This window comes from Neofelis nebulosa, chromosome 9, assembly GCF_028018385.1.
Source record: "Neofelis nebulosa isolate mNeoNeb1 chromosome 9, mNeoNeb1.pri, whole genome shotgun sequence".
In the NCBI taxonomy this organism is placed as follows: Eukaryota; Metazoa; Chordata; class Mammalia; order Carnivora; family Felidae; genus Neofelis; species Neofelis nebulosa.
This window is the reverse complement of record NC_080790.1, coordinates 6,882,894-6,906,391: the sequence shown is the minus strand read 5'-3', so window position 1 is coordinate 6,906,391 and position 23,498 is coordinate 6,882,894. Positions and strand designations below refer to the sequence as shown.

Here is a 23,498-nt window from a genome sequence, read left to right as displayed (position 1 = left end):
TAAAAATGTTAGAATTCAGATCTGGCCAAGCAGTAAGAGACTTTTAGAAAATGGCATCAGGACTGGGACGCCTGGGTGGCGTTGGTTAAGCATCCAACTTTGGCTCAGGTCATGATCTTACAGTTTGTGGGTTCAAGGCCCATGTCGGCTCTGAGCTGCCAACTTGGGATTCTCTCTCTTCCTCTCTCTGCCCCTCCCCCACCCACACTTTCTCTCGCCCCCTCTCTCTCAAAATAAACAAATAAACATTTAAGCGAATAAATAAAATACACCACACTAATACTTACAATAATGAGAATGTCAGGTTTAATATTCGGAATTTCAGCTGCCATTAAGTGTCTATCTTCTTGTCTTGAGAAATCACCTGTGTACAAAAGCTGTGAAAAAAAATAAAGCTAGAAAGTCAGGATTTGGAAGGCTTTGCTTTACTAGTAAATATATTTAGCTCATAAAATCTGAAGGTGAATTTCAGTAGAAACAACAGCCCACAAGGGATGAAACTTAGATGCAATATTAGTAATTCAAAGTGTATAACTTAGTTCAGTCATAAACCATCCAGTGTTTCAATTATTCCTTCTTAACTTGGGGGAATGATACACTCCCAGACGCATCCAGCACAGGTAACCTGTGTATTAATAAACTTGAGAAGGTGCTCTGAACACCCAAGAGGAAAAGGGCATGATGAGGAAAGAAATCTACTGAGGTATATGGAAAAACCATCTAAAATGGAGGATAAACACCAAATTTCACATGGGAACGTCGATCTGCCTTAGTGTTATTCTCTACTTATTTTTTGTGCCTCTGAGCAAACAGTAAGGATAAATGATTTAGCAATACTTAGTATAACTCGATATGTAAACGTTTCACATCTATGAGCGGCTGCTAACTATTCAGGACAATATTACGCCGGAGCATCGATTCTCAGCTCTGCCTACACAGAGGAATCACCTAGAAAACTTGGAAAAAAAAAAAGGGCAAAGCCACACCCTCAAATTGATTCAATGAGTGTTTTTAATAAGGCTCCCCAAGTGATCCAACGTGCACCGGAAGTGCGTGCTGGTGCGGCCATCCCCCGGTCTTTTACAAGTTTATTGACTCCCTTTGTCTTTTGTCCTCAAGGATGGCGGCAAGGATCTGTTCTGATTAACACCTGTCACTCATGCAGCACCCCCTTCAGGGGCTTACACGTGAATGCCAAATCACAGTTTGCTGTTAAATAGGTGCAGCCAGGAAGAAAGTTCTGCCCTCATCATTCTCCTAAAGGACGCCGGAAAGGAACTGATCCTATGATATTGTGAAAGAACGTTAGTCTTTTAAGGAGCTTATTTTAATCTTTATAGTCGCGAGAGAGGAAGTTGTACCGTGGGGGTATGAACTGTGATATTTAAAAGGAAGAAGTCTCAATTTAATTTTATCCTATGTTTCAGTGTGTAGCACTCTGCAAGCCTTACGGAACTTTCTTCAGTATCGCTTGCTGGCACAGAGCTCTGCACTCATTACTTCTGGGGAGGAAGTTGCCAGAGCAAAAGTACCTTCACGCCCGCGATCTCAATCATGAACATGGCAGCTCCTAGAACGTGGCCTGCATGGTAACACCAAAACTTGATTCCTGCAACTTCTTTAACTTCATGAAAGTTGATGGTTTCGATTTTGTCCATGCTCTCTTCCAAATCTGTCTCCGTGTACAGCATGTCGTCTGCTGATATGTTACTAAATTGTCAAAGATGTCAACAAGGAAAAACTGAGAGTCAGATTTCTTAAACTCTTGAAACTCAGAGACTGTCTGTGAATGAAGGAGCCACAAAGTTATTTCACCTCAAGGATTACACTATTTAGAATCTCTCGGACGTTTTTTAATTCTGCAATTATAATAATAAAAATGTTTGGTGTATACAGCTACAAAACATGATTTTAAGCAAAGTACATAGTAAATTAAGGCAAAGTACTCTATGATGGTATTTCTCCACGTCTTTCTCTGCCCCGACACTCCCCAGTGACAAACTCGCTCATATACATTGAACAGAGATTCTCATATCAGGATGTGAGATTTCTCTAAAAAGGGTAGTGTAAGTTTTCTCCTGAAAATTATACTAATGTACTTCCAAAAAAGCAAAAGGGAGTGGTGGCTAAGGACACGGATTCTAGTGCCAGACTGCTTGGCTCTAAATCGTAGCTTTGTCTCTTACTATGACCATCACAGGCACGTCACCTAGCCTCTCTGTGCCTCTGGTCCATCGCCTGTACAATGGGATTCTTAACAGAACGTGCATCATGAAGTTGATATGAAGATTAAATGAGTTAACATGCTGAGGAGTGTGGACTGTGTCTGCACATGGTAAATATCATTCAAGTGTTAAGCAGAATAATTATTACTAAGGGCACCTCTTCTATTCTTTTGTATTTATATGTGAAGAGTAATAAATTGTATCCAAGCTACTCTTGGAATATACAAATTAAACAGTAAGCTTTCCAAGGCTAAAAACGTTTGCTGTACGTATCACAAAAATACTTGTAGCTTGTCTGATTATCCTCTTAAAACTGGAAAAACCTTCCTTGGGAAACTTTTTCATTTCTGACGGTAATGTGCTTTGATCAAATAATCTAAAATAACATTTCAGTATATGTCACTGTATCATGTACCTGATCTTAAATTTTAATAAAATCATAAAATTCTGTTTATAGAATACTGCTAGCATACCTTATAATTCACCTAAATTACAAAGATTCAAAAGGATGTAAAAACTTCATAAAGACTTTATGGCCAGGAAGGTGCTAGGTACATGCTGGGTATCTGAGGAGTTGATACTGACAAATGAACGACATCCTTGTGAATAAAAAGAGTGTCTCACTTCAAAACATAAAAAGGTCCATATCTTGAACTATATGTATTCTGTAGAATCAAATCCCTGTATAAATCTAATAGAGGTATTTACCTAACTTTGACATAATCTGAGAGAAGCCATCTATAAATAGCTTTTGTAGCGTGAGTCATAAATGTCCTTCCTTTGAAACTTGTCTTCTGTAGAAACCAGGGCAAAGCTCCACAGTGATCCAGATGGAAACTTAAAAAGAAACAAGAAGATTCTGTCAATTCTATTTTTTTATTTAAAATTTTTTTTAACATTTATTTATTTTTGAGACAGAGAGAGACAGAGCATGAATGGGGGAGGGTGAGAGAGAGAGGGAGACACAGAAGTGGAAGCAGGCTCCAGGCTCTGAGCTGTCAGCACAGAGCCTGACGCGGGGCTCGAACTCACGGACCGTGAGATCATGACCTGAGCCGAAGTCGGACGCCCAACCGACCGAGCCACCCAGGCGCCCCAGATTCTGTCAATTCTTAAAGTATTATCCATCAAATACCACCTGAAAGAAACTGCTGCTGACTGTGCAGCAAAGTTCTACGTAACAACTGCGTATGGATACTTTCAGAACACCAAGGCTAGGTTATACGCAGAGGGAAGGAATAATGCATCCAGCTCTACCATATAGACGACACTGGAAGTATTTTTTAAACATCAGAACATTTACCAATGATAATTACGGAAGGAGGAACATACCCAAACCTCCTCTTGACAGCCAGAATCATAATAAGCACTTCAGTGGTATGAAGCTAAAACATTTACAAATGAAGCTCCTACAAAGTGTGTCAAGGACAGCGACCTCAAGGAGATATTCTGAGAAAGGGCTTTCTTGGTCTCAAGTTTTACAGTGACCCAAAGTGTATGCTATCTCTTTCTCACGTACTCTACAAGCAGGAAAGTAAGTTTTTCAGAGTAAGTGTCTCTAAAGTTAAACTTATTTATTCTGAGTGAGTGAGAGAGAGAGAGAGAGAGAGAGAGAGAGATAGCGCGCGCACATGTGCACACAAGGGGGCATGAATGGAGGAGGGGCAGAGAGAGAGAGGGAGAGCAAGAGCATCCCAAGCAGGCTTCATTCTGTCAGCACAGAGCCTGATGCGGGGCTTGATTTCGTGAACCGTGAGAGCATGACCCGAGCCGGGGTCAAGAGTCAGATGCTTAACCCAATGAGCCACCCAGGAGCCCCATAAGTGTCTCAAACCCGTGATGCCAAGAGGGAGTGTTGTCCTACCCGACTGCAATATGATTCCTAGTAGTCTTAAAATCTGAGAATGATCTTTAGAGTGAAAGTTCTTGAAAAACCGTGTCATGAGTAAAGAAAAGGACCTACTGACTAATTAACAGGAGATCAATCTCAGCGGGGTCGATTAAATCAATATAAGGAAGCGCGTCCATTCCTTCCAGGCCAGGGTGGATCCCGCAGTCCAACTGCAAGAGAAAAAAGGATCACAGTTTCCTAGACGTTATTAAAACTTATTTAATAAGCAGTATTTATAACAAATCCATCACACACGCAATCAAGATGGACTGTATACACTGACATCTGGAATCCAGTCCTTAGTCAACGTGGCACAGATGCCGTTAACAATTCTAACTCCTCAAACATAGAATACAGCCCACATTTCAGTCATAGGAAACAAGATCTAAGACACCTTCTCTTCAGCTGGTTTTATGAATGCAAACTAACAAGGCATGAACTCTTTTTCAAAAACCTTGGTTATCAGAACATGGGGGGCATTTTAAGTTCAGAGATTCACTACTACCAGACCTGACTGTTGTGAGAAGATGCTAATCAAAAATGGGAAACTGAGCGGGTCAGGGCAACGTAAGTATTTTAACATATTAGGGAGTGAGTTCTTAAAAGTCAGTCATTAATGAGTTACCTACTCATTTTGGGGGCATGACTACCACATTCACACAATAAATGACTAAAAAGATGACAGTATCTGGCACATGCCTGTTCTTTAATGATTGGGAGAAGCAAGAGAAGTGGAACCACAGGAACAAGATGAGGCACTGAAATGTCTTTCTAGTGAGGACTATGGAGATCATCTCTCGTCTTTCAGACAAGGAAATGGGCAGAGAGGGGCAGACTGCCTTGCCCAAAGTCAGGGGCCCCCGAACTTAGGTATCTACACTGCCGAACCAGGGCTCTATCATCCCGGGCGGCATGGGGGTGGCTGGGGCTCTGCACCTGTTCCTGCACTCAGTTCCTTGGCTGTCCTCCACGGCGGGTGGGGCCAGTTGGTTTGACCCGACCCTCCATGAGCAGAAGAGGGACCTGGTTGACAATTTTACAATTTTAGAATACATCTTCTCAGTTAACTTAATGTTTCGTCAAATTACTAAACAGAAGTCTACGTTATTCACATTAACATTATGCAGCACAGACTACATACACAAACTATGACATTTTTCTGGGAGTTGAACAGACAGCTACAGTACCAGGAAAGACCTAACCCCCAATGCAGACACAGCTGTACTATTAACCTCTCTACAAAATAATTACCATTATTTTTCTTCCTTTGAACTCCAGGATAATACATGATCTTCCTACTTCTTGCCCAGCTCCACTGCAAACATTCAAGGGGAGAAGTAAAAATGATTAGAAACAATCAAAATCAAGCCCAATAAATCCAAACTTAAATAGTGCCCCATTTTGACGATAACACTTATCTGAGGCAGGTAAGAGTTCTAGAAACTTACAAAGATAGGGAAGAGCGGTGTCAGTGTGGGAAAAGATGGAACTTAACCCTTGGGAGTTCAGGGATTTTGCAGTTGCTAAAACTTGAGAGGAGACGGTGCAGATACATGAAGCCCAAGGTTAAATCCAATCTTCGGAATGTTAGGGCTAAATTATGATGTTAATGGAAAAGTAATCTAGCGGTTATGCAGATTATCTGGTCATACTTTTAGGATCAGCACTTGAGTGTGAACCCGTAAGAACTTCCAAATTCTTTCATTTTCTTTAGGAGAATCATGCATTTACTACATAGCTTAGATTTAAATAGACTTATTTCATTCCTGGCTGTGAACCTCAGTCCCTTTTCCCTCTGGTTTGTTATTTCAGGGTACTGGACGCCAAGTGATTAGGCTATTCTCCTTTCTCCCTAAATGAGTAAAACAGCCTTAATTTCCAATTATCCTAAGATGCACTTGAAGCTAAGCCCCACCCGTTTTTTTCCAGTCCCTCACCTTCTGTGATGCCTTTTCCCACCCATTCTAGGTATCACTGAATTCACTCCCTGAACATCAAGCACTGTACTCTACGTGCCTCGCATACGGAAATGCCTATTACACGGACCCTGACTTCAAGGACCTCAGTCCACTCACTGGGAGGCAGAGATGGGGCGGCTCCATCTCCAAATGGAGATCCTACCACCCAGGGGGACTCTGATGAACAAAAATCAAACAACCGTGGTGCTGCCATGAGTTCCTGGCCGCCCACGTTAACTGGCCCTCTAGGCAACTTCTTAGGTGTCCCCAGCTCAGTTTTCTCTTAAGAGTTTCCACAGCGACGATTTCAAACTTTGTCCTCTTTCCTAACTTTCCCAACCTTCTTTCTTCTTCACTTGAGGCAGCGGCCGTCTCTGCATCAAAAAACATACAACTTAGGGGCGCCTGGGGGGCTCAGCCTTCGGCTCAGGTCATGGTCTCACGGTTCGTGGGTTCGAGCCGCGCATCGGGCTCTGGGCTGACAGCTGGAGCCTGCTTCGGATTCTGTGACTCCCCCTCTCTGCCCCTCCCGTGCTTACACTCTGTTTCTTTCTGTCTCTCCAAAATAAATAAAGAAATGTTAAAAAAACATACAGCTTGTTTGCCAGTTTCCCCAACTTCACTTCCCAACTAACCCACATATTTCCCCTCCATTTCTCCTATAGCAACACAACAGAGCTCTCTTTCTGTCCAAGGCTGACCTTGCCACCACGGGTGTCCGCTCTGCATGCTCTGTCCTCCGGAGGCCCTGGACGCCTCCCCTCCCGCCTACTTTTGCATCACGACCCAGACCTGCCGCGGTGTTCTCACCCTAACATTAAAAGGCCTCCCTTCTGATTCCCCTCGGTTCCCACGCCACTCCTCTGCGCGGCCGCCTCCTGAGAGCCCCGCACACTCCCTTTCGCTGGCCTCTCGGCGGCTCCTCGACGTTCAAGCCGGCCTGGGATTTTGGGCTCTTCTCCCTTGGTGTTTCTGAGTCACGCTCTCCTCTGTCTCACTGGTTTTCCTCTGGAGTTTCCCTACACTCACAGGCCTCTGCCCACACTTCAAACGTTGACACCGTGTGGGCCTCTCCTCGGCCCTCTTCTCAGGCTCCGTGATCTTCGGTCCCACACGTGTGACATGCTGATGAGTTCCAAGTCTGTACTTGTAGGCGGTTAGGTATTTCTACTGGCAAATCCCACAGGCACCTCATGGTCAAATACGCCAAACTCGTCTTCACCTCAAGTCCCTTGTCCTTGCTCTTTTTCCCTAGAATGCTCTGCCCTCACATGTTGACACGATTGGCTCCTTTGTACCATCTGGATCTCCGTCCAAATGTCACCTTCTGAGGCCTCCTCTTGACTACCTCCTCTCCTTTGCCCTTCGCACAACTCTACCTATCACAACATTTATTTTTTTTTAATTTTTTTTTTTTTTTCAACATTTTTTAATTTATTTTTGGGACAGAGAGAGACAGAGCATGAACGGGGGAGGGGCAGAGAGAGAGGGAGACACAGAATCGGAAACAGGCTCCAGGCTCCGAGCCATCAGCCCAGAGCCTGACGCGGGGCTCGAACTCACGGACCGCGAGATCGTGACCTGGCTGAAGTCGGACGCTTAACCGACTGCGCCACCCAGGCGCCCCTCACAACATTTATACTAACACGAGGTTACTATATCCACTTACTTACGGTTTGTTTCTATTAAAATGAAGGCTCCCTAAGAGCAGAGGCATTGTCTTTCTTACACTATTTAGCTGTAGCGCCTGGAATGTGGTAAATCTCAAGAAATTCTTGCTGAATGTCAAAAACTTCCAAATCATAAACCTTGGAAACATAAGGCTAAGTGAAAGAAGTCAAAGCCAGTCCCAAAAGGTCACATATCATATGATCCCATTTAAGTGAGATGTCCAGAATTGGCAAATCTGTAGAGAAGGACAGCAGAGTAATGGTGGCCAGGAGCTGGGGAAGTTGGGAGGACAGGAGGGTGACTGCTAATGGGTACAGGGCTTATATTCGGCATGATGACAATGCTCTGGAATTAGACAGTGGTGATGGTCTTACAACTCTGAATATACTAGAAACCACTGAATTGTACACTTTTAATGAGCCGTATGGTATGTAAATCGTATCTCAATAAAGCTGTTATAACACAGCAGAACTCCCACCTTTATTCCAGAACTGCCCCAGCTCCTGTACTCAAGTGACTAACACGACCCCTTACCAGCTGCCCAGCTTAGGAACCCAAGACCTCCTAACACTCCTCCCCACAACCGCCCCTTCCAATACATCTGATCAGCTACAAAGCTGTAAAGATGTCACCTCCTTACTCTCTGAAACCTACTTTCCAATTCATTCAATGCTCATCTCATTCCTGCCAAGCCCTCACTGCTTTTTACTTGGATTATTTCCATTACATTCCTCCTGGATTCCCTCCACTGAACTCACTCATCTGCTACACTGCTGGAGCAGATCTTTCTAAAGGAGCGATCTTAGGAGAGATCTTCCTAAAGCGAGAAGATCCTTAGGAGAGATCTTCCTAAAGCGAGAAGATCCTTAGGAGTGATCTTCCTAAAGCCGAATTCCCACTGTATCTCATCCGTGCTTAAAGCCTTCATTGGCTCTCTAGAACTGACATGACAAACACCCAAACTCCTTAGTATGTATACAGAGTCCTTCATAAGCTGGTCCCTGACAGCCTTTCTCCCACCTCACCAGCTCATCTTTCAGCCACAGCCATGAGGAAACCAGCCACACACTGTGACCACTCTTTTTCACATGGGCCACTTCCTCTGCCTGGAACATCCTTGCCCGACACTTTACCGGTCTTTAATTCCTACTTATTCTTTAGGACTCAGCACTGCATCCGCCGGGATGCGGGAGCTAGGTTTTGCTTGTCAGCTTGTTAGAAATCCCTTTTCCGTAGTCTCCCAGCACTCAGTGCAATGCCTATCGGTACTCTTCTAAGAGTTACCATTTACTGAGCACCTACTATGAGCTTCACTCCTTGCAATGTGTTGCTATATTATTTAAACGTGAAGAAATGGGTTCAGTGAGGTTGCTGTCCTAGCAAATGAGAGTAGGGACTGAATTCCACGTCTGACCCCGAAGTAATGGTCTCCTATTGTTCCAAACGATCTCTCCAGAACTTTTCACTTTGCATTGCTATTCGTACCAAGAGTGAATTCAGTTAACTCAGCGCTGTCTTAGTGCCTAGTGCGATGCTTGACACTTGCTCAGTGTTCGCTGAACACAGGGAGAGAGGACAGGTGTGAACTAAGCAGTGGGGAACCTGTTATGTCTCCGGTAGGTGCTCAACTAATCCTTACTGGATGGATGCAGAGACACCGTCTACCTTTTGAAAAACGCACGAGCTAATGCGATGCTAACTTCTACCTAAACATGCATTTGTGAATGCAAACCGCTCATCTCTAGGACAAAGTTCTCCGCTTTGTCTAAGTTCTAAGCAGCATTCTAGATCTGTGAAGTGTTTCTCTGGCAGAAGGCCAGCTCCACTCAAAGACTAGCCTTCTCTCGTGGACAATTAAGGTTTGAGTTTTTGTCCTTCACATCTCTGCTCTTTCTCCCTCCCTTATTCTGCTGGGGTCTGAAGTCAGAAGGTCAAAACTCAGAGCTCATGTATTTCCTCTTTCACATCCTGGCAAATGTCAAGTCCTGGAGGTAACGTAAGAAACAGATCTGGCTCTTCTTCACACCTGCCAGAGCTTAACCCAGGTCCTCGTCTCATCCTGCCGTCATCTGCATTGCCGCTTCCACTCTTTAGCGTCTAGGAAAGCGCCCAGCGGCCCAAAGAGACATTTTTTCCCGCCCCCAACTCCCACACACTCTCCCCTGAGACTGAAGAAAAAGCAAAGTCCCATTCAACCTAGCAGGCCCGTTCCGATCCACAGTTCTCCAAACCCCTTCAGCCCGAGAGGCCTGGCCCGCAACTGCGGACCAAGGGCAGGCTCCCGAGGCCTGCGAGCGTGCGGGCGGGCGACTGAGGCGGCCAAACATCCGGTTACCCCTCCTCGCCTCGCACAGCCCGTGGCTTCATTCCCTCTCGCGCTGGTCCCTTACAGGGGTCGGATCAGCAGCTGGTCACTTTCCTCAGCAGGAATCGCAGACATCTCGGAAGTCTGAAGGCGAAGCGGGGCTGAGGATCAGGTCACGGAGTCTTTCTAAATTGGAAGCAGAACCTCGGGGCACCACAGGCAGGAGAAGCCCATCCATCCAGAGCACAACTTCCGGCCCTCCGGCGCCCGCGACACTAAGCTCCTCCCCCCCGACTTCCGGTCGGAGAAACCGGGACGCGAGGTTCCTCCCCTCAGCGGAGTCCGGAAACCTGGGGCGGGGTCAGTTCTGCGCCTGCGCGACGTCTCGGGGGCGGGGCCCGGCGGGCGGGGCCTGGGGCGCCGGAAAAGCTGGCACTGGAATTCGAACTGGAGTGGCTGCCCCAGTGTCCGCTGCCTGGGCTGTGGGCGTCTGACCCTGACCGCAGGCGGCCCCAGGGGCGGGCCAGAGGCTGTGAGGTGAGAGCCGGGCCCTGGCCGGTCCCGGACTGAGCCTGGCCGGGAACGCGGGCCCCGAAGGCGGTGCCGGCGGGGAGGCCCGCGGTAGGGCGGATGGGTGGGGCCGCGGGGGCTGCGGTCTCCCCCGGGACCCGCCTTCCCGGGGCCGGGGACCCAAGTCCCCAGGTGGCGCGGAGCGGGCGGCGGGAGTGGAGGAGCAGGCCCGGGGCCTGCGGGGGGATGCGGTGCCCCAGGTGCCAGGTTCCTGTTTGGGGTGGGACTGCAGCGCTTGGGACGGCAGGTGTCGTGTGTGGATCGGTCCCGTCGGACACGGAGACAGGAGTGGGAGCCTCCGCGGGGCTGCTTCCGGAGTCGGACTCCGCTTTGTGGGGCCGTGAGGAGCGCTGTCTTTTTGTGCCGGCTCCTCTTGGTTTCTCCACGGCTCCAGCCCCCTTCCCCCACCGCGAAGGGCCGGCGTGGTGTCTGTCCTGTTTGCTTTCATCCTGCGCACCTGCACGTGGCAGGCGCAACACAACAGTGCGGACTACGTGGGAAGCAGGGTGGGGTCTGGAAAGAGCTTCGGCGGTGGCGGTCGGGTGTGTCTTAGGTTCCAAACTTGGCCCCACCCATTATTAGCCTAGCGACCTGGGGCAAGACGCTTAGAGTTTTGGCTTCTTCGTTTGAAAGGGGCTGTGATACTGCAGCCTTGCTGGCCAGTAGCGAGGGTTACAGGTTTGTATAGCGCCCAGCACTGGGCGGCACACGGTAGGTGTTCAGGAGAGGAAATTGGTATCTGGGAGAAGGTTCTTCAGTTCATTAAACGTGTCCTTTGCCAGTCTGTGCCAGACGTCGGGTACACAGATGAAATACCTAGCCCCCATCTTTGAGGAGCTCACAGTTGAGAGAGTTCCAAGTAAGACAGAGTAAGATAGTTCCAAGTGGGCAATAGCCGGCTGATGCTATGACCAGGGTGTATGCTCAAGCTGTGCAGTGGCGGTCCCTTAGCCCAACCTGGAGGTCCAAAGGAGGCTTTCGAGTAAAGAAGAAGCCTGAACAGAGTCTTGAAAGGTGAGTAAAGTTAGCTGAATGAATAAAAAGGTGGAAGGGCGGCTGAGGCAGACAGAATGGCAGGAGCAAAGCATGGAAACAGGGAGCTGTGTGCCTGCTCTTTGCATTCCTTCGAGATGAACCTGTGAAGCTGGTCGTGGAAGACGAGACTGGAGAGGTCGATAGGAGCCCCCGTCACGGAGGACCTTGCATGTCCTGGCCAAGAGCTTTGACTCCACTCTCGCTAACTTTGGAGAGCCAGTGAAAGATTTTAAGCACATTACTGGCACCAGATTTGAGTTTTAAAGAAATCTTTTTAGCTGGAGGTTGGTAGTAGCTTTAAAGTGGCAAGGAGTCCCGTTGGGACATGAATTCCTTCCTTAAGTTGCATGCCAAACTCTGTGCATCTGTGTCTCGCTGTGGGTTGGGGATCCACTGCTTCCATCAGGTGATGAAAGAGTGATTATACCCAGCAGCGGGCTAGTGATGGCATGCACCTGTTAGAGGTGTGGATGAGCCAACGGTTCAGGAGGTTTATTCAGCAGATCTTAGTATTTTATTGGAGGTGGGGCTTGGAGGACATGGCGGAGTTGATGACTTCCTGGTTTCCACCAGAAATAATAATAATTTACTGGAAGGGAAAGGAGAGGAGCAGAGCAGATACGGAAGGGAAGGTGAAGTGTTTGCTTCAGCCATCTTTTGCATTTGGTAAGTTTGGAACATCCAAGTGACAATCTGTACCTTTCGCCTCATTTTTGTGCGTGAAGAATTTAGAGGCAAGAATAATTTGCTTCAGAACATGCATCAGAATAGCAGCAGATATCAAAGACTTTAAGAAGTGCCTTTCCCTCCCTCAGCTTCTCAGTCGGTGGTGGAAAGAAAGTCTTAAGGAGCAGCAAAGGCGTGATTGTGCCAGAGTGCCGATTTCCAAAGCATTCCAGTATTCCAGGGACTTGAAGGGATGCTTCAGGATTTCACTAGGGATGGCACAAAATTTTATTTTAAAGTCATATTTAAAATTGTTGTATATTGAAACACACACACACACACACACACTTGAGATATAATGTCCTTAAATGTGCTGTGCAATATTTTGACTTATCAGAGACTCCTAACATGGTGCTTTATGCTGCTAGGTTAACCCAGTTTGTGCAGACTTTGGAATAAGGCTCTCTTGCCATCTTGTTCTTACTGAAAAGCATCCCATGAATGCAAGGTGATCGGTGGCAGCAAATGATCTTCAGTAGCCTGCTAGTCTCCCTCCTTTGACTTACACCTCCTGCGGCTAGTTCTGTACCCACGGCCAGTCATCTTTCTAAAACAGAAGTCTGATCCTATCGCTTGACTGCCTTTTAACAGCCTCTGGAGTCTTGCTGTTAAACCTAAAATAACCCCCAGACTTTTGTTGTGGTTTGCAAAGCCCCCTTGCACCTTCTGTTCATCTGTCCCTCTCCCTCCTGCTCCCGTGAAAGCCAAGGTGGCCTCTCGCTGTTCCTGGCAGCAGGCATGTGCCCTCAGGACCTTTGCACTTGCGCTGCTCTCTGCTGGACTGCTTTTCCTCCGCACCTGTGCGGCCACCCTCCTTTCCTTCTTCACGTCTCCTTATTGCTCACTTCCTCGGAGCATCTTTTTCTAATGTGCTCACCCTTCCTTCCATCAGCTGCGTCTCCTGAGCTTGCCTTCATTTCCCTCATAACAGTTCTTTCCTAACAATGTGTGTGTATTTGGTTTTCTTGTTGGTCTGTCTCATCTTTCTGAGAATGGGCCCCCTGAGGTCAGGGCCTTTACCTGTCTTATTCACTGCTGTATCCCCAGCATCTAAAAGGCGCTCACTGGGTACCCAGGAATGAATGAACGAATCAGATTTTCTTGCTACTCTACAGATGAATCAAAAATGTAGAAATAAGTTGGATGATGGGGCTAGTGAAAAAGCTTGGGCTTGGAACTCAGTCTTGGGCAAGTGGCCTAAGGACAGACACTGGTGAGTGGCCTGAGAATGATGGGGTCTCCAGATAGAGTGGGAGAAACTTCTCATGGGAGCAGGGACATTCAGTGACCACCCCACGATTTATTCATTCTTGTTCTTTCATCAGGTACCTTGTTTTTCTGAAAAGAACTGATCATGTCAGAATGACAGGAAGCTCTCTGTGCACTCGGCCGTCTGTGGGAGCTTTGAAGACAATAAAATAGTATTCGTTCTACCGTAAGCAGATTCCCTTGTTCCCTTGGTAGGATCCAGTCCTTAGTAAAAATTTGTTAGGTTATCTTACTCATAAATCCTCCTGAAAGATGGGTCACAGTTCCCTCATCTATAAAATGCAGATTATAACCTACCTTCTATAAGCCCCCAGCATAATATGCGGCACAGATGAGGGAAACCCTTAAAACAACATCTGGAGCAAATGAATGTGTCACCAGGTTGCTGTGAGAACAGTGACATGATGCATTTGGAAGCATGTGAACTATGAAGCATTGCCATGCAGGTTACTTAGTAATTTTTCAAGTATAATAGATGTGCTCCTGTGAAACAGGCAAGTATAAATTTTGCTTCCAAGGCGTTAATTATTACCTAAGAAAAAGATATATACAAGACTGACTCTGGAAGACTCAAGGTCGCCTCCTTCCCTGGCCTCACGAGAGTGCGGAGGGGAGAGCTGGCACCTTGGAATGTTTTTGTCAGTTTTTTCTGAAAATTCGCTCCAGACCTGGAGAAAAGTGCACATTTCTGGGCTTCCGTTCTAAGCCCGACCATTCACAGGATGTGACCCTGAGACAGCAGCTGAATCTCAGTGCCTTGGTTGGTCAGCTAATACGTCACATGTTTTACTAAGGCCTTGAACTGATTAAAGAGCAGTGAGGCACTTGAGTGTTTTGAGGAGTAGATGACGTGTGTGTGTGTGTGTGTGTGTGTGTGTCACCCCTGAGAAGATGCTTCTCACGCCCCTGGATAGGCCAGGAAGGTTTCTGTCCTTCTGGTTCATTGCGTCAGATTTTTCAAACTTAAAAAGAAAAAAAGAACGAAACAGCAGCCTCCGACTTTTGTGGTCGAAGGAGACTATTCGTTTCCGGTGAGAGGACCCAGAAGGAATTGGTGATCTTTATTCCTGCGATGCATGAAGTGACGGGAGGTTATTTCTCCTGCCGTGACTAACTACCGTTTGTCCTTCCAGGGGGAGCTCCTCTGCATCGAGCGACGGTGAAAAATGTTTCGGAAAGGCAAAAAACGGCACAGTAGCAGCAGTTCCCAGAGCAGTGAAATCAGTACTAAGAGCAAGGTAGGGGGAGCGGACGTAGGAACAGAATCCTAAAGCGGGGAGAGTCTTGTCTGTCCTCACTGGCACCGCACGAAGGTACCAACCGCGGCACAGCTGCCGGTGTTTTTCGGACTAGGCGCGTCTTCACATCCGTTGTTGGTGCCAGAGACGCATCATCCCGCGCTCGATTTAACTCCGTTCTGTTGTGGAGATCTGCCGAGATTCTTCCGTGCCCGAACCCAGCTGGGACAGAGGACGGGTGAACGGTCTCAGTGAAACACTGGTTTTGCAGCATTTCACATGATAGAAATTGCAGGCAGTCGGGGGGCCGGAGCTCTCGAATTCTGGGATCGGTGGTTGTGTGTACGGAACTATAGTTCTATTCACTTACCGCTGAGCTAGGTGGATGGTGAGGCAAATGCCACGCTTAGGGCTCTGGGGAGAGTGAGAATGTGGTTTGTAAAGGGGCCTCAGAGGCCTGAGTCCCCGTCCCGGGACCGGCCTGTGTTTCTCGGTTTCACCGCTACCCTTTCCACCCCCTCCCGAGCTCTCGGTTCGAAAGAGACGAGTGTGCTCAGTGCTGGCGCGCGGTGGGGTGGGAGAGGAACCCGCGGCACAACGTGGGCGGGTGCCCGCCCCCGGGGAGGTGAGCCCCGCGCTAGCCCGTGCGGCCACACGTCGGTGGCGGAAGACCCCGTGACGGCCACTCGGGAGTCTCACTGAGCCGGTGGGCTTCTAGCCAGAGGCACAGGAATTTGACGTCTTTCGGAAGCCTGCCCGAGAGTGGGAAAAATCGACCCTTTCCCTGAAGGGTTTTGAACTGAGGCTGGTCGAGAAACTTCCCGCTATTACCTCTGCAGCCCTTGTGTGGGGCCCCCAGCCTGGGCATCTGGTCCGGCCCAGTGTCGTTCTCTCGATGAGAGAGTGGATAAAGGGGCCTTGACCTGCTCGGGCAGAGCAAGACCGGAGCTCGGATTTTGCGGACTCCGGAGGGAACCTGCTAATGGCCTGAGATGTTGGTTCCGGGCCACGGGTTCTTTGAGGTGGCCGGTGGGGCCCGGAGAGGTGCAGAAGGGGCCACCTGCCGTGGAGTGAGGGCCTGAGCCCCAAGATGATGGTGACCGCCCGCCCTGTGGCAGTTGTAACAACATCTCAGTTCCGGCTGCCTTCCCCCCACCCTGAGTGTGTACGTCCTTTCCAGTTTTCAGTCCCACACGGAACGTTATGGTGAACGTCTCTGTGCCTAGAGCTCTGTTCTCATTGTACGTTCTGCCCTAAGAGGTGCCACGACAGGAAAAGGGAAAAAACATATATAAGGCCTGAAACAGTTTTGTATTCTCCTCGATTTCACTTCTCGAACACGGAAAAAATATGAGTACGTTGTACTTTTAAAATCTCACTTTGATTTGAGGTGAAAAACAGTGGCTAATTTTTTGAATCAGGAATTTTCACGGAATGCCATTTCTAACGAAATGAAGCCTATCCAGGGTACGATTCTATAGAACAGACCACGCTAACATGGATGATTCTTTGTGTTTTGCTTAATAGTTTCATTGAGTTTTCTCTGCAATTCACATTGAGAATTGCACTCTGGTTGCCGGTCGGCCCGCGCGTGACCGCGTGAGCCACGTCCTCGTCAGAGTAATTGCAGAGGCGCGGGAACGGGGATTAGGCCTCGACTGGAAGTCTGGGGTATTTTCTAGATGTAACCTTGGGTGAATCACTTCACCCCGCTGGGTATCTTTGCTCATTTATAATACGGGATCATGCTCCCTGCCTGCTTTCTGCACCGGCTTCTTTTTGGGGTCAGTGGAAACTAAGTGAAAGCAAGGCGTAGATTTTCACACAACGACCTGACTACCAGGTATCTTACAAGGAGGCGGGTGTAACGGCTGTAGTTTATACCGGGAATGTCCATACCGTGTTTGTCTGATGCTGTTATGGTAGGAGCAGTTGGGACTACCTGAAGTTTGCTATAGAATTTGTCTTTATTTATTTATTTATTTTTTAACATTTATTATTTTTTTTAATTTTATTATTTTTTTTTTTTTTCAACGTTTTTTATTTATTTTTGGGACAGAGAGAGACAGAGCATGAACGGGTGAGGGGCAGAGAGAGAGGGAGACACAGAATCGGAAACAGGCTCCAGGCTCCGAGCCATCAGCCCAGAGCCTGACGCGGGGCTCGAACCCACGGACCGCGAGATCGTGACCTGGCTGAAGTCGGACGCTTAACCGACTGTGCCACCCAGGCGCCCCAACATTTATTTTTGAGACAGAGAGAGACAGAGCATGAACGGGGGAGGGGCAGAGAGAGAGGGAGACACAGAATCGGAAGTAGGCTCCAGGCTCCGAGCCATCAGCCCAGAGCCTGACGCGGGGCTCGAACTCACGGACCACGAGATCGTGACCTGAGCTGAAGTCGGACGCTTAACCGACTGAGCCACCCAGGCGCCCCTAGAATTTGTCTTTAGAACAATCTGTCACGTTCGATCTGCCTGAATAGTCGACCTGCTTTTGTACGTGTTGATTCAACTATAAGAAGTAATTTGAGTGTTTGTTAGAGGATTTGAGAGAAGACAGTGCTTCTAATTCTGTTTCCATTTTTGTTTTGTTATTTCTCAGTCTGTAGACTCCAGCCTTGGGGGGCTCTCACGATCCAGCACTGTGGCCAGCCTCGATACAGATTCCACCAAAAGCTCAGGTACGGAGAAGAGTTGGGCCGCTTATTAAGGCTTTTAACCGGTGTTCACAGAGTGTTCCCGGGGTAGCACAACGAATTCTTGTGCACTGGGCTTTTTTTGTTTGTTTTTTTTCTCCTCTGCCATTTTGGGCAAGAGTTTGGAAATGGCCCAAGATCTGGTGGGACGCGGGTCGAAACGGCTGGCGAGAGCCACTGCCGTGGCAGTGCTAGCACACGTGGGCCATCTGCTCGTCAGGGCTTCTAGAGCAAACATGGGTGAAAAATAGCATGGTAGCAATTTAGGGGTTTCAAAACAGCTTTTCAGGACATGGGGTGGCAGAGCGTGAGTGATATGGGAATGACCTTGTTTGAGGGCCGTGGGAGAAGCATCTTGCTGTTGGAAGGGTAGCATCTGTCAGTCTGTACCTTCTCATCCAGGCCAATAAACGGCTAGAGTCTAACTGGAAATATAAAAAAATATATATATTTTGTCCACACTCTTTCTCCTTTTCCCTTCGGGATCAGAGACTAATCGGTCTATGAAGGTGGGGATGGCCGAGGGGTGGGATGAAGGCAGGAACCAGATGATGTAAAAGAGCTTATGGTAGCGTAAGGTCTATTATTTTTACTTCCAGATGTCTTAAACACATTAGAAACGTGGGCATCTTTTTCTACATAAACATAACCTAAAAGTAACCACGTAGTATTCCTTTAACGTGGAAGATTACGTAGTGCTTTGTGGGAATTTGGGGACTGGCTAGATCTTCCAGCCCACACGGTTCTGCAGCCTGATGCCGTCTGTCGTGTAACAGAACATCTGTTAATGTTAAGGGACTTCCTGTCTGGCATTATTCCATCTACATGAAAAAAAAAAAATTGCGGTTTTTCTTTTTTTTTTTGGACCGGTAGAGGTAGACCAGATTTGCTGAATGGGGAAAGCAAATTAATAGTTAACATGGTAAAGAGGAAGAAGAAACCAAAAAAACTCTAAATATTTTAACGTATCATGAAGGTACCCAATCATTATCTAGTTGACAATTTTTCTCCTGTATTTTGGTTTATTCCTTTTGAGATTTTTATGTTTAGTGTATTATGAGTCACTGAGGAAACGGTTAGTGAAACTCCAAGTTCTTTCCTATTACTTCAAATAATTTTGCATTAAAAGTTTTTTATTTTCATTAATGGTGAAGTTCTGATGACAGTCTGTTTTTTATTTGCAAAGGGGTTGAGGATACCCTGTAACGCAGACATTTCTTTTGAAGTCTTACCATTAACAATTTTTCTTTCACCTTTAGGACAAAGCAATAACACTTCAGATACCTGTGCAGAATTTCGAATAAAATATGTTGGTGCCATTGAGAAACTGAAATTCTCTGAAGGGAAAAGTCTTGAAGGGCCCCTAGACCTGATAAATTATATAGATGTTGCCCAGGTAAAAAAAAAAAAAAAAAAAATAATATTAGAACATTCTAGAGAATAAATTCATGGCTTTGGAGAAAATGTTCCATGCTTTTATCACTGTTACAATGTTTACTGAGTACTGTGGTTATAGGTGGTACAAGGTATGTAGGACGGAGTCTCAAGGGAACAGGGACAGTTCTTTCCTTCAAAAAACAGCACTTTTTACGTTCTCGGGGCTGACTGAGCTCCTCATTTAAATGAGGAGCTGAGTGCCGTGACTGGTTACACACCATAAGTTTGTCTTTTCAAACAGTCTGGCAAACCTTACTGTATTTCCGTTGAACTAGTTACAGCTCTTTGGATAATCTAACTCATAGTGCTGTTGACCTATCGATTAATACCCTGTTTGCAACAAGAATTGAGGTGAAGTGGGTTTCAAAAACATCCCAGTCAGTGGGGTGCCTGGGTAGCTCAGTTGGTTGAATATCCAACTCTTGATTTCGGTTCGGGTCATGATCCCAGAGTTGCAGGATCGAGCCCCATGTTGGGCTTCATGCTAAATGTGGAGACTGTTTAAGGTTGTCTCTCTCCCTCTGCCCCTCTCTCCTGCTTGCACACTCTCTCTCAAATTAAAAAACAAAACAAAACATACCCTAGTCAAGAAGATTTAGACAAAATAATTGTGAAGGACAATTAAGAATAAAAATTAAGACAAATCAAAGATGTACAGTGAGTGCATAAAATACCGTTAAGACCTGTGCCCTTGCCAGTGTGGAAGTGGACGGACCAAAAGACTTAAATTGCTTCCTGAATTTCCACAAAATGGAGCCACAGGTCTTTGTGTTTAGCAAAGGGATATTACCACAGTGGAAGATTCCTCTGTCAGTTCAGAGAGTGCTGGTTACTCTAGGGATGTTTGGTCTGGTAAATCATGGAGAATGGGATCATTAGATACAAAGTCACGTCCTCAGGAAAGCACAGGAAGTCTCTTCTGTCTGAAGGGAATAAGCCAATCTAATTTGCCATCTAACAGAGACCTCTTGGTAGTCTGGACTGATACAGTTAGTGCCCCGGCGTTCAGTTTGGGATACGGTCATTGCAAAAGTGTGCAAGCAACAACCAGTCCAAGTATCGTACTGAAGGATGGCTAATGTTCCCCCCAGAAGCAGACTCGGATTATTTTCATTCTGATAAGGACCGCTGAGTTTCTCAGATCACCCAGGGCTTGTCAAAATTCCATCAGTGACAATAGCATTGCTATTATCCCATCTTTTGATTCTTGAAATGCTGGAAGCCCACGGTGAGAGGTCCCTGGCAGGAGGTTACTAGAACCATGCGAGGAGCCAAGAATGGAGGCATGCAGACATAGCTTCTTTATCAGAATTTCCTTAGCGTAGGCAAATGTTTCCACACAAACGTTTACGGCACGGAACATCTACTGAATGCCAACGCTATCTTGTTAGTTGTGCAGAAGACAAGTTAGGCAGTATTCTGACTTAGGATAGAACTGGATAATCTGCTAGGGAAACCATCAGGTGTCATCTGCTCATCAAGCTCAAAGCCCTGGGACGTGGTGGTGGGGGCGGGGGGGGGGGGTGACCCAGACCTACCTAACAGCTGGGAAGGGTGTAAAGTGGCTTTGAAACGTGCTTCCTGCAGCTGTTTCCTGATGGTTTCATGTGCCGACATCAGCATAAGCTTGGAGTATTTTAAGATCTAAATACCTTCAGGGGCACCTGAATGGCTCAGTTGGTTGGGCATCTGACTCTCGATTTCAGCTTGGGTCATGACCTTGCAGTTCATGAGTTCGAGCCCCACACTGGGCTCTGCGCTGACAGTGTGGAGCCTGCTTGGGATTTTTCTCCCCCTCTCCCCCACTCTCACACACACGCACGCTCTCTCAAAATAAACTTAAAAACATAGATTTAGGATCTAAATAATTTTTTTTTTTTTTTAGTATTTACTTTTGAGAGAGAGAGCGTGTGCATACAAGCGGGGGAGCGGCAGAGAGAGGGGGACAGAGGATCTGAAGCAGGCTCCGTGCTGACAGCAGAGAGCCTGATGAGGGTTTGAACTCACAAACCATGAGATCATGACCTGAGCTGAAGTCAGACACTTAACCTACTGAGCCACCCAGGTGCCCCAATAGCTTTATTTTTCTGATGTAAACGTTTAAGCGTCCCTGGGACCTGTGAGAAATGTTTTCAGTTTATAACTGAAATTATTAACGTCAAGACAAATGGATGTGAATTTTGCTCAGCTCTGTGAACTGTGAAAACAGAACAAAATCCTGGTGAAAATTTTTCTTCTGCCTCTTTGGAGAACGATTCTTGCCAGGCTACTGTGTACCCTGCATTCTTTTCTTTTTTTTTTTTTTTTTAATGTTTATTTTGTTTTGAGAGACAGAGACAGAACCCGAGTGGGGAAAGGGCAGAGAGAGAGGGAGACACAGAATCCAAAGCAGGCTCCAGGCGCCGAGCTGTCAGCACAGAGCCCGACGCGGGGCGGGAACTCACTAACTGTGAGATCATGACCTGAGCCGAAGTCGGACGCTCAACCGACTGAGCCACCCAGGCGCCCCTTGTGTACCCCGCATTCTTAAAAGGGTTTGGGTTTGTGATGGCCAGAGACCAAGCTTGGCTAATGAGATTTAAGGAATGTGACATAATTGTTAATGTAGACCATGTAATTTATTTTTACTTTAAAGCAAGATGGAAAGCTGCCTTTCGTTCCTCTGGAGGAAGAATTTATTATGGGAGTTTCCAAGTATGGTATAAAAGTGTCAACATCAGATCAGTATGTAAGTAATATTTCTTAGAGAATCTGGGAGGCAGGCTGGGAAGGGGCCACTGGCAGTTTTGTCGGTTTGCGGAATTGTTGGTTGGTAAATGTTCCTGGCAGCTGGTCTTACAAAAATGACTGATTTCTGAGAGGTAACGGAGACCCCCTTTGGCTCCTCCTGTATGGCAGGGCCCCACCAGCACCCCGCACTGCTGGCCCCTAATGCATTTTTAACTTAGGATCTCATGCCAGCTCAGGGCAGATGTCAGCTTGGAAGCCTGGCATAGAGAAGAGGCTCATGAACTCAGATCTTATTCCTGTCTTTCTGGAATTTTAAGTAGGAAGGGATAACCCTGAAGGCAAAGTACCCATTAACTGAACATTCTGGAATGTCCGTTTGGGTGAAAAGCCTATAGGACTGTTTTCTGCCAGATCCATAGCCATGCTGTCTGTGTAAAGCCTCACGATTCTGCACGGAAAATTAAGCACGTAAAACACCTGTAACACAGTCACCGTCTTGCGTTCTCTTGACTTCCGTAGGATGTCCTGCATCGGCACGCTCTGTATTTAATCATCCGGATGGTGTGTTACGATGATGGTCTGGGGGCAGGAAGAAGCTTGCTGGCTCTGAAGACCACAGATGCCAGCAATGAGGAATACAGCCTCTGGGTTTATCAGTGCCACAGCCTGGTGAGGTTCAAGTTGGCTTGCTTAGGCTCTCATTCATCAGACGAGACGGTGAAACCACAGGGTGCTTACGGTCTTCTCAGAGGCCGAAGAGGTGCCACCCACCGTGCCTGACACCTGGCGTAGTGTGGGTGACTGGCCCCAGGTCAGCCAGCTGGCCAGACCTGCCGCGGGCGGGCAGTTGCCCGGCGGGGATCTCGAGGTCGGGGCTGTCACAAGGCCGGTGGGCAAAGCGGTGTGCCCTCCTGAGCAGAAGCCCCCCCCTGTTCTGTCCCTGTTGTCTTCCGGACTCATCAAGGTCCCTCCCAAAGGCCAGGTTCAAGTTACCACGCATGCTTCTCTAAAGGCACGCAGGAAGGGGGCACGTGACACGTGCAGGTTTAGGAGAGGCGTTAAGAGGGTCTGATGTGTACCTCTGCTGGTCAAATTAAATTCAGGAAGAGATGGACAGAGTCTCTTACTCTATCTTTCTCACTTAATATAGGAGCAAGCACAAGCCATCTGCAAAGTTTTATCCACCGCTTTTGACTCCGTATTAACATCTGAGAAATCCTGAATTCTGCAATCAAGTGGAAGCTGACTTCGTGTGGGAGTTCGGTGGCTTTCAGTCTGCAGGGTTGAGCTGTTATGGGAGTAGGAAGTGGTGAAAGCGAAGAAATGCGGTGTGTAACATACTGATCATTTGCTTTTCTATTAAAATGTGTCTTATTACGGTGAGTTAACTCTCAACGAGGTTGTCCGCTTTCTGCGACTAAAAAAGAAACCTCCCCTCTCGCTTTTAAACACAAATGAGCTTAACACCTAAGCGTCACAGAAGTGCCCTCAGTGAGTGGCGAGCACGGAGCGCTTTCCACGGAGGTCACGTACCGTCCCCGGGGCGGCACGTGGGCCCCCCGCCGGCTGGGAGCGCCGGTCACCTGGTCTGGAACAGCGACGCAGCGCTGCCAGCTCACGACACAAAAAGTAAGACCATGAAGGTGCACCGTCAGGAGGACGTGCTCGGAAACCAAAGCATCGACCTCGGCGTTCCCAGACAAGAGATCACCGCGCGTGTTAAACAGCACAGAAAGAATCTCATGT

General features: G+C 47.3%; 2 protein-coding genes across 10 annotated transcripts in view; one reads left to right on the top strand and one right to left on the bottom strand.

The window, feature by feature from the left end:
• Nucleotides 1-10,436, bottom strand: part of CPSF3 (cleavage and polyadenylation specific factor 3) — a 40,609-nt gene extending 30,173 nt beyond the window's left edge. For both annotated transcript variants that reach the window (XR_009248169.1, XM_058682494.1), the window contains exons 1-6: nucleotides 10,136-10,436; nucleotides 5,368-5,431; nucleotides 4,189-4,286; nucleotides 2,934-3,062; nucleotides 1,533-1,710; nucleotides 288-377 (exon numbers count right to left, since the gene is read on the bottom strand). Coding sequence is in view for 1 of the 2 variants with exons in the window: in XM_058682494.1 (XP_058538477.1) it covers nucleotides 288-377; nucleotides 1,533-1,710; nucleotides 2,934-3,062; nucleotides 4,189-4,286; nucleotides 5,368-5,431; nucleotides 10,136-10,185 (609 nt within the window). In the remaining variant the exon portion in view is untranslated. The remainder of the gene's footprint in view (nucleotides 1-287; nucleotides 378-1,532; nucleotides 1,711-2,933; nucleotides 3,063-4,188; nucleotides 4,287-5,367; nucleotides 5,432-10,135) is intronic.
• Nucleotides 10,437-10,447: 11 nt separating this feature from the next.
• On the top strand, nucleotides 10,448-23,135 carry ITGB1BP1 (integrin subunit beta 1 binding protein 1). Of its 8 annotated transcripts, none has more exons than XM_058682495.1 (8): nucleotides 10,448-10,587; nucleotides 13,707-13,816; nucleotides 14,784-14,888; nucleotides 17,492-17,570; nucleotides 18,845-18,981; nucleotides 21,658-21,750; nucleotides 22,272-22,421; nucleotides 22,903-23,135. In XM_058682495.1, exons 3-8 carry the CDS (start codon nucleotides 14,817-14,819, stop codon nucleotides 22,972-22,974), a joined length of 603 nt encoding a protein of 200 aa, XP_058538478.1. In that variant the 5' UTR covers nucleotides 10,448-10,587; nucleotides 13,707-13,816; nucleotides 14,784-14,816; the 3' UTR covers nucleotides 22,975-23,135. The 8 variants fall into 8 exon arrangements, with proteins under 8 accessions (XP_058538478.1, XP_058538484.1, XP_058538483.1 ...); XM_058682500.1 differs by lacking the exon at nucleotides 10,448-10,587 and adding an exon at nucleotides 10,653-10,671; XM_058682498.1 differs by lacking the exon at nucleotides 10,448-10,587 and adding an exon at nucleotides 10,743-10,820.
• Nucleotides 23,136-23,498: the final 363 nt, after the last annotated feature.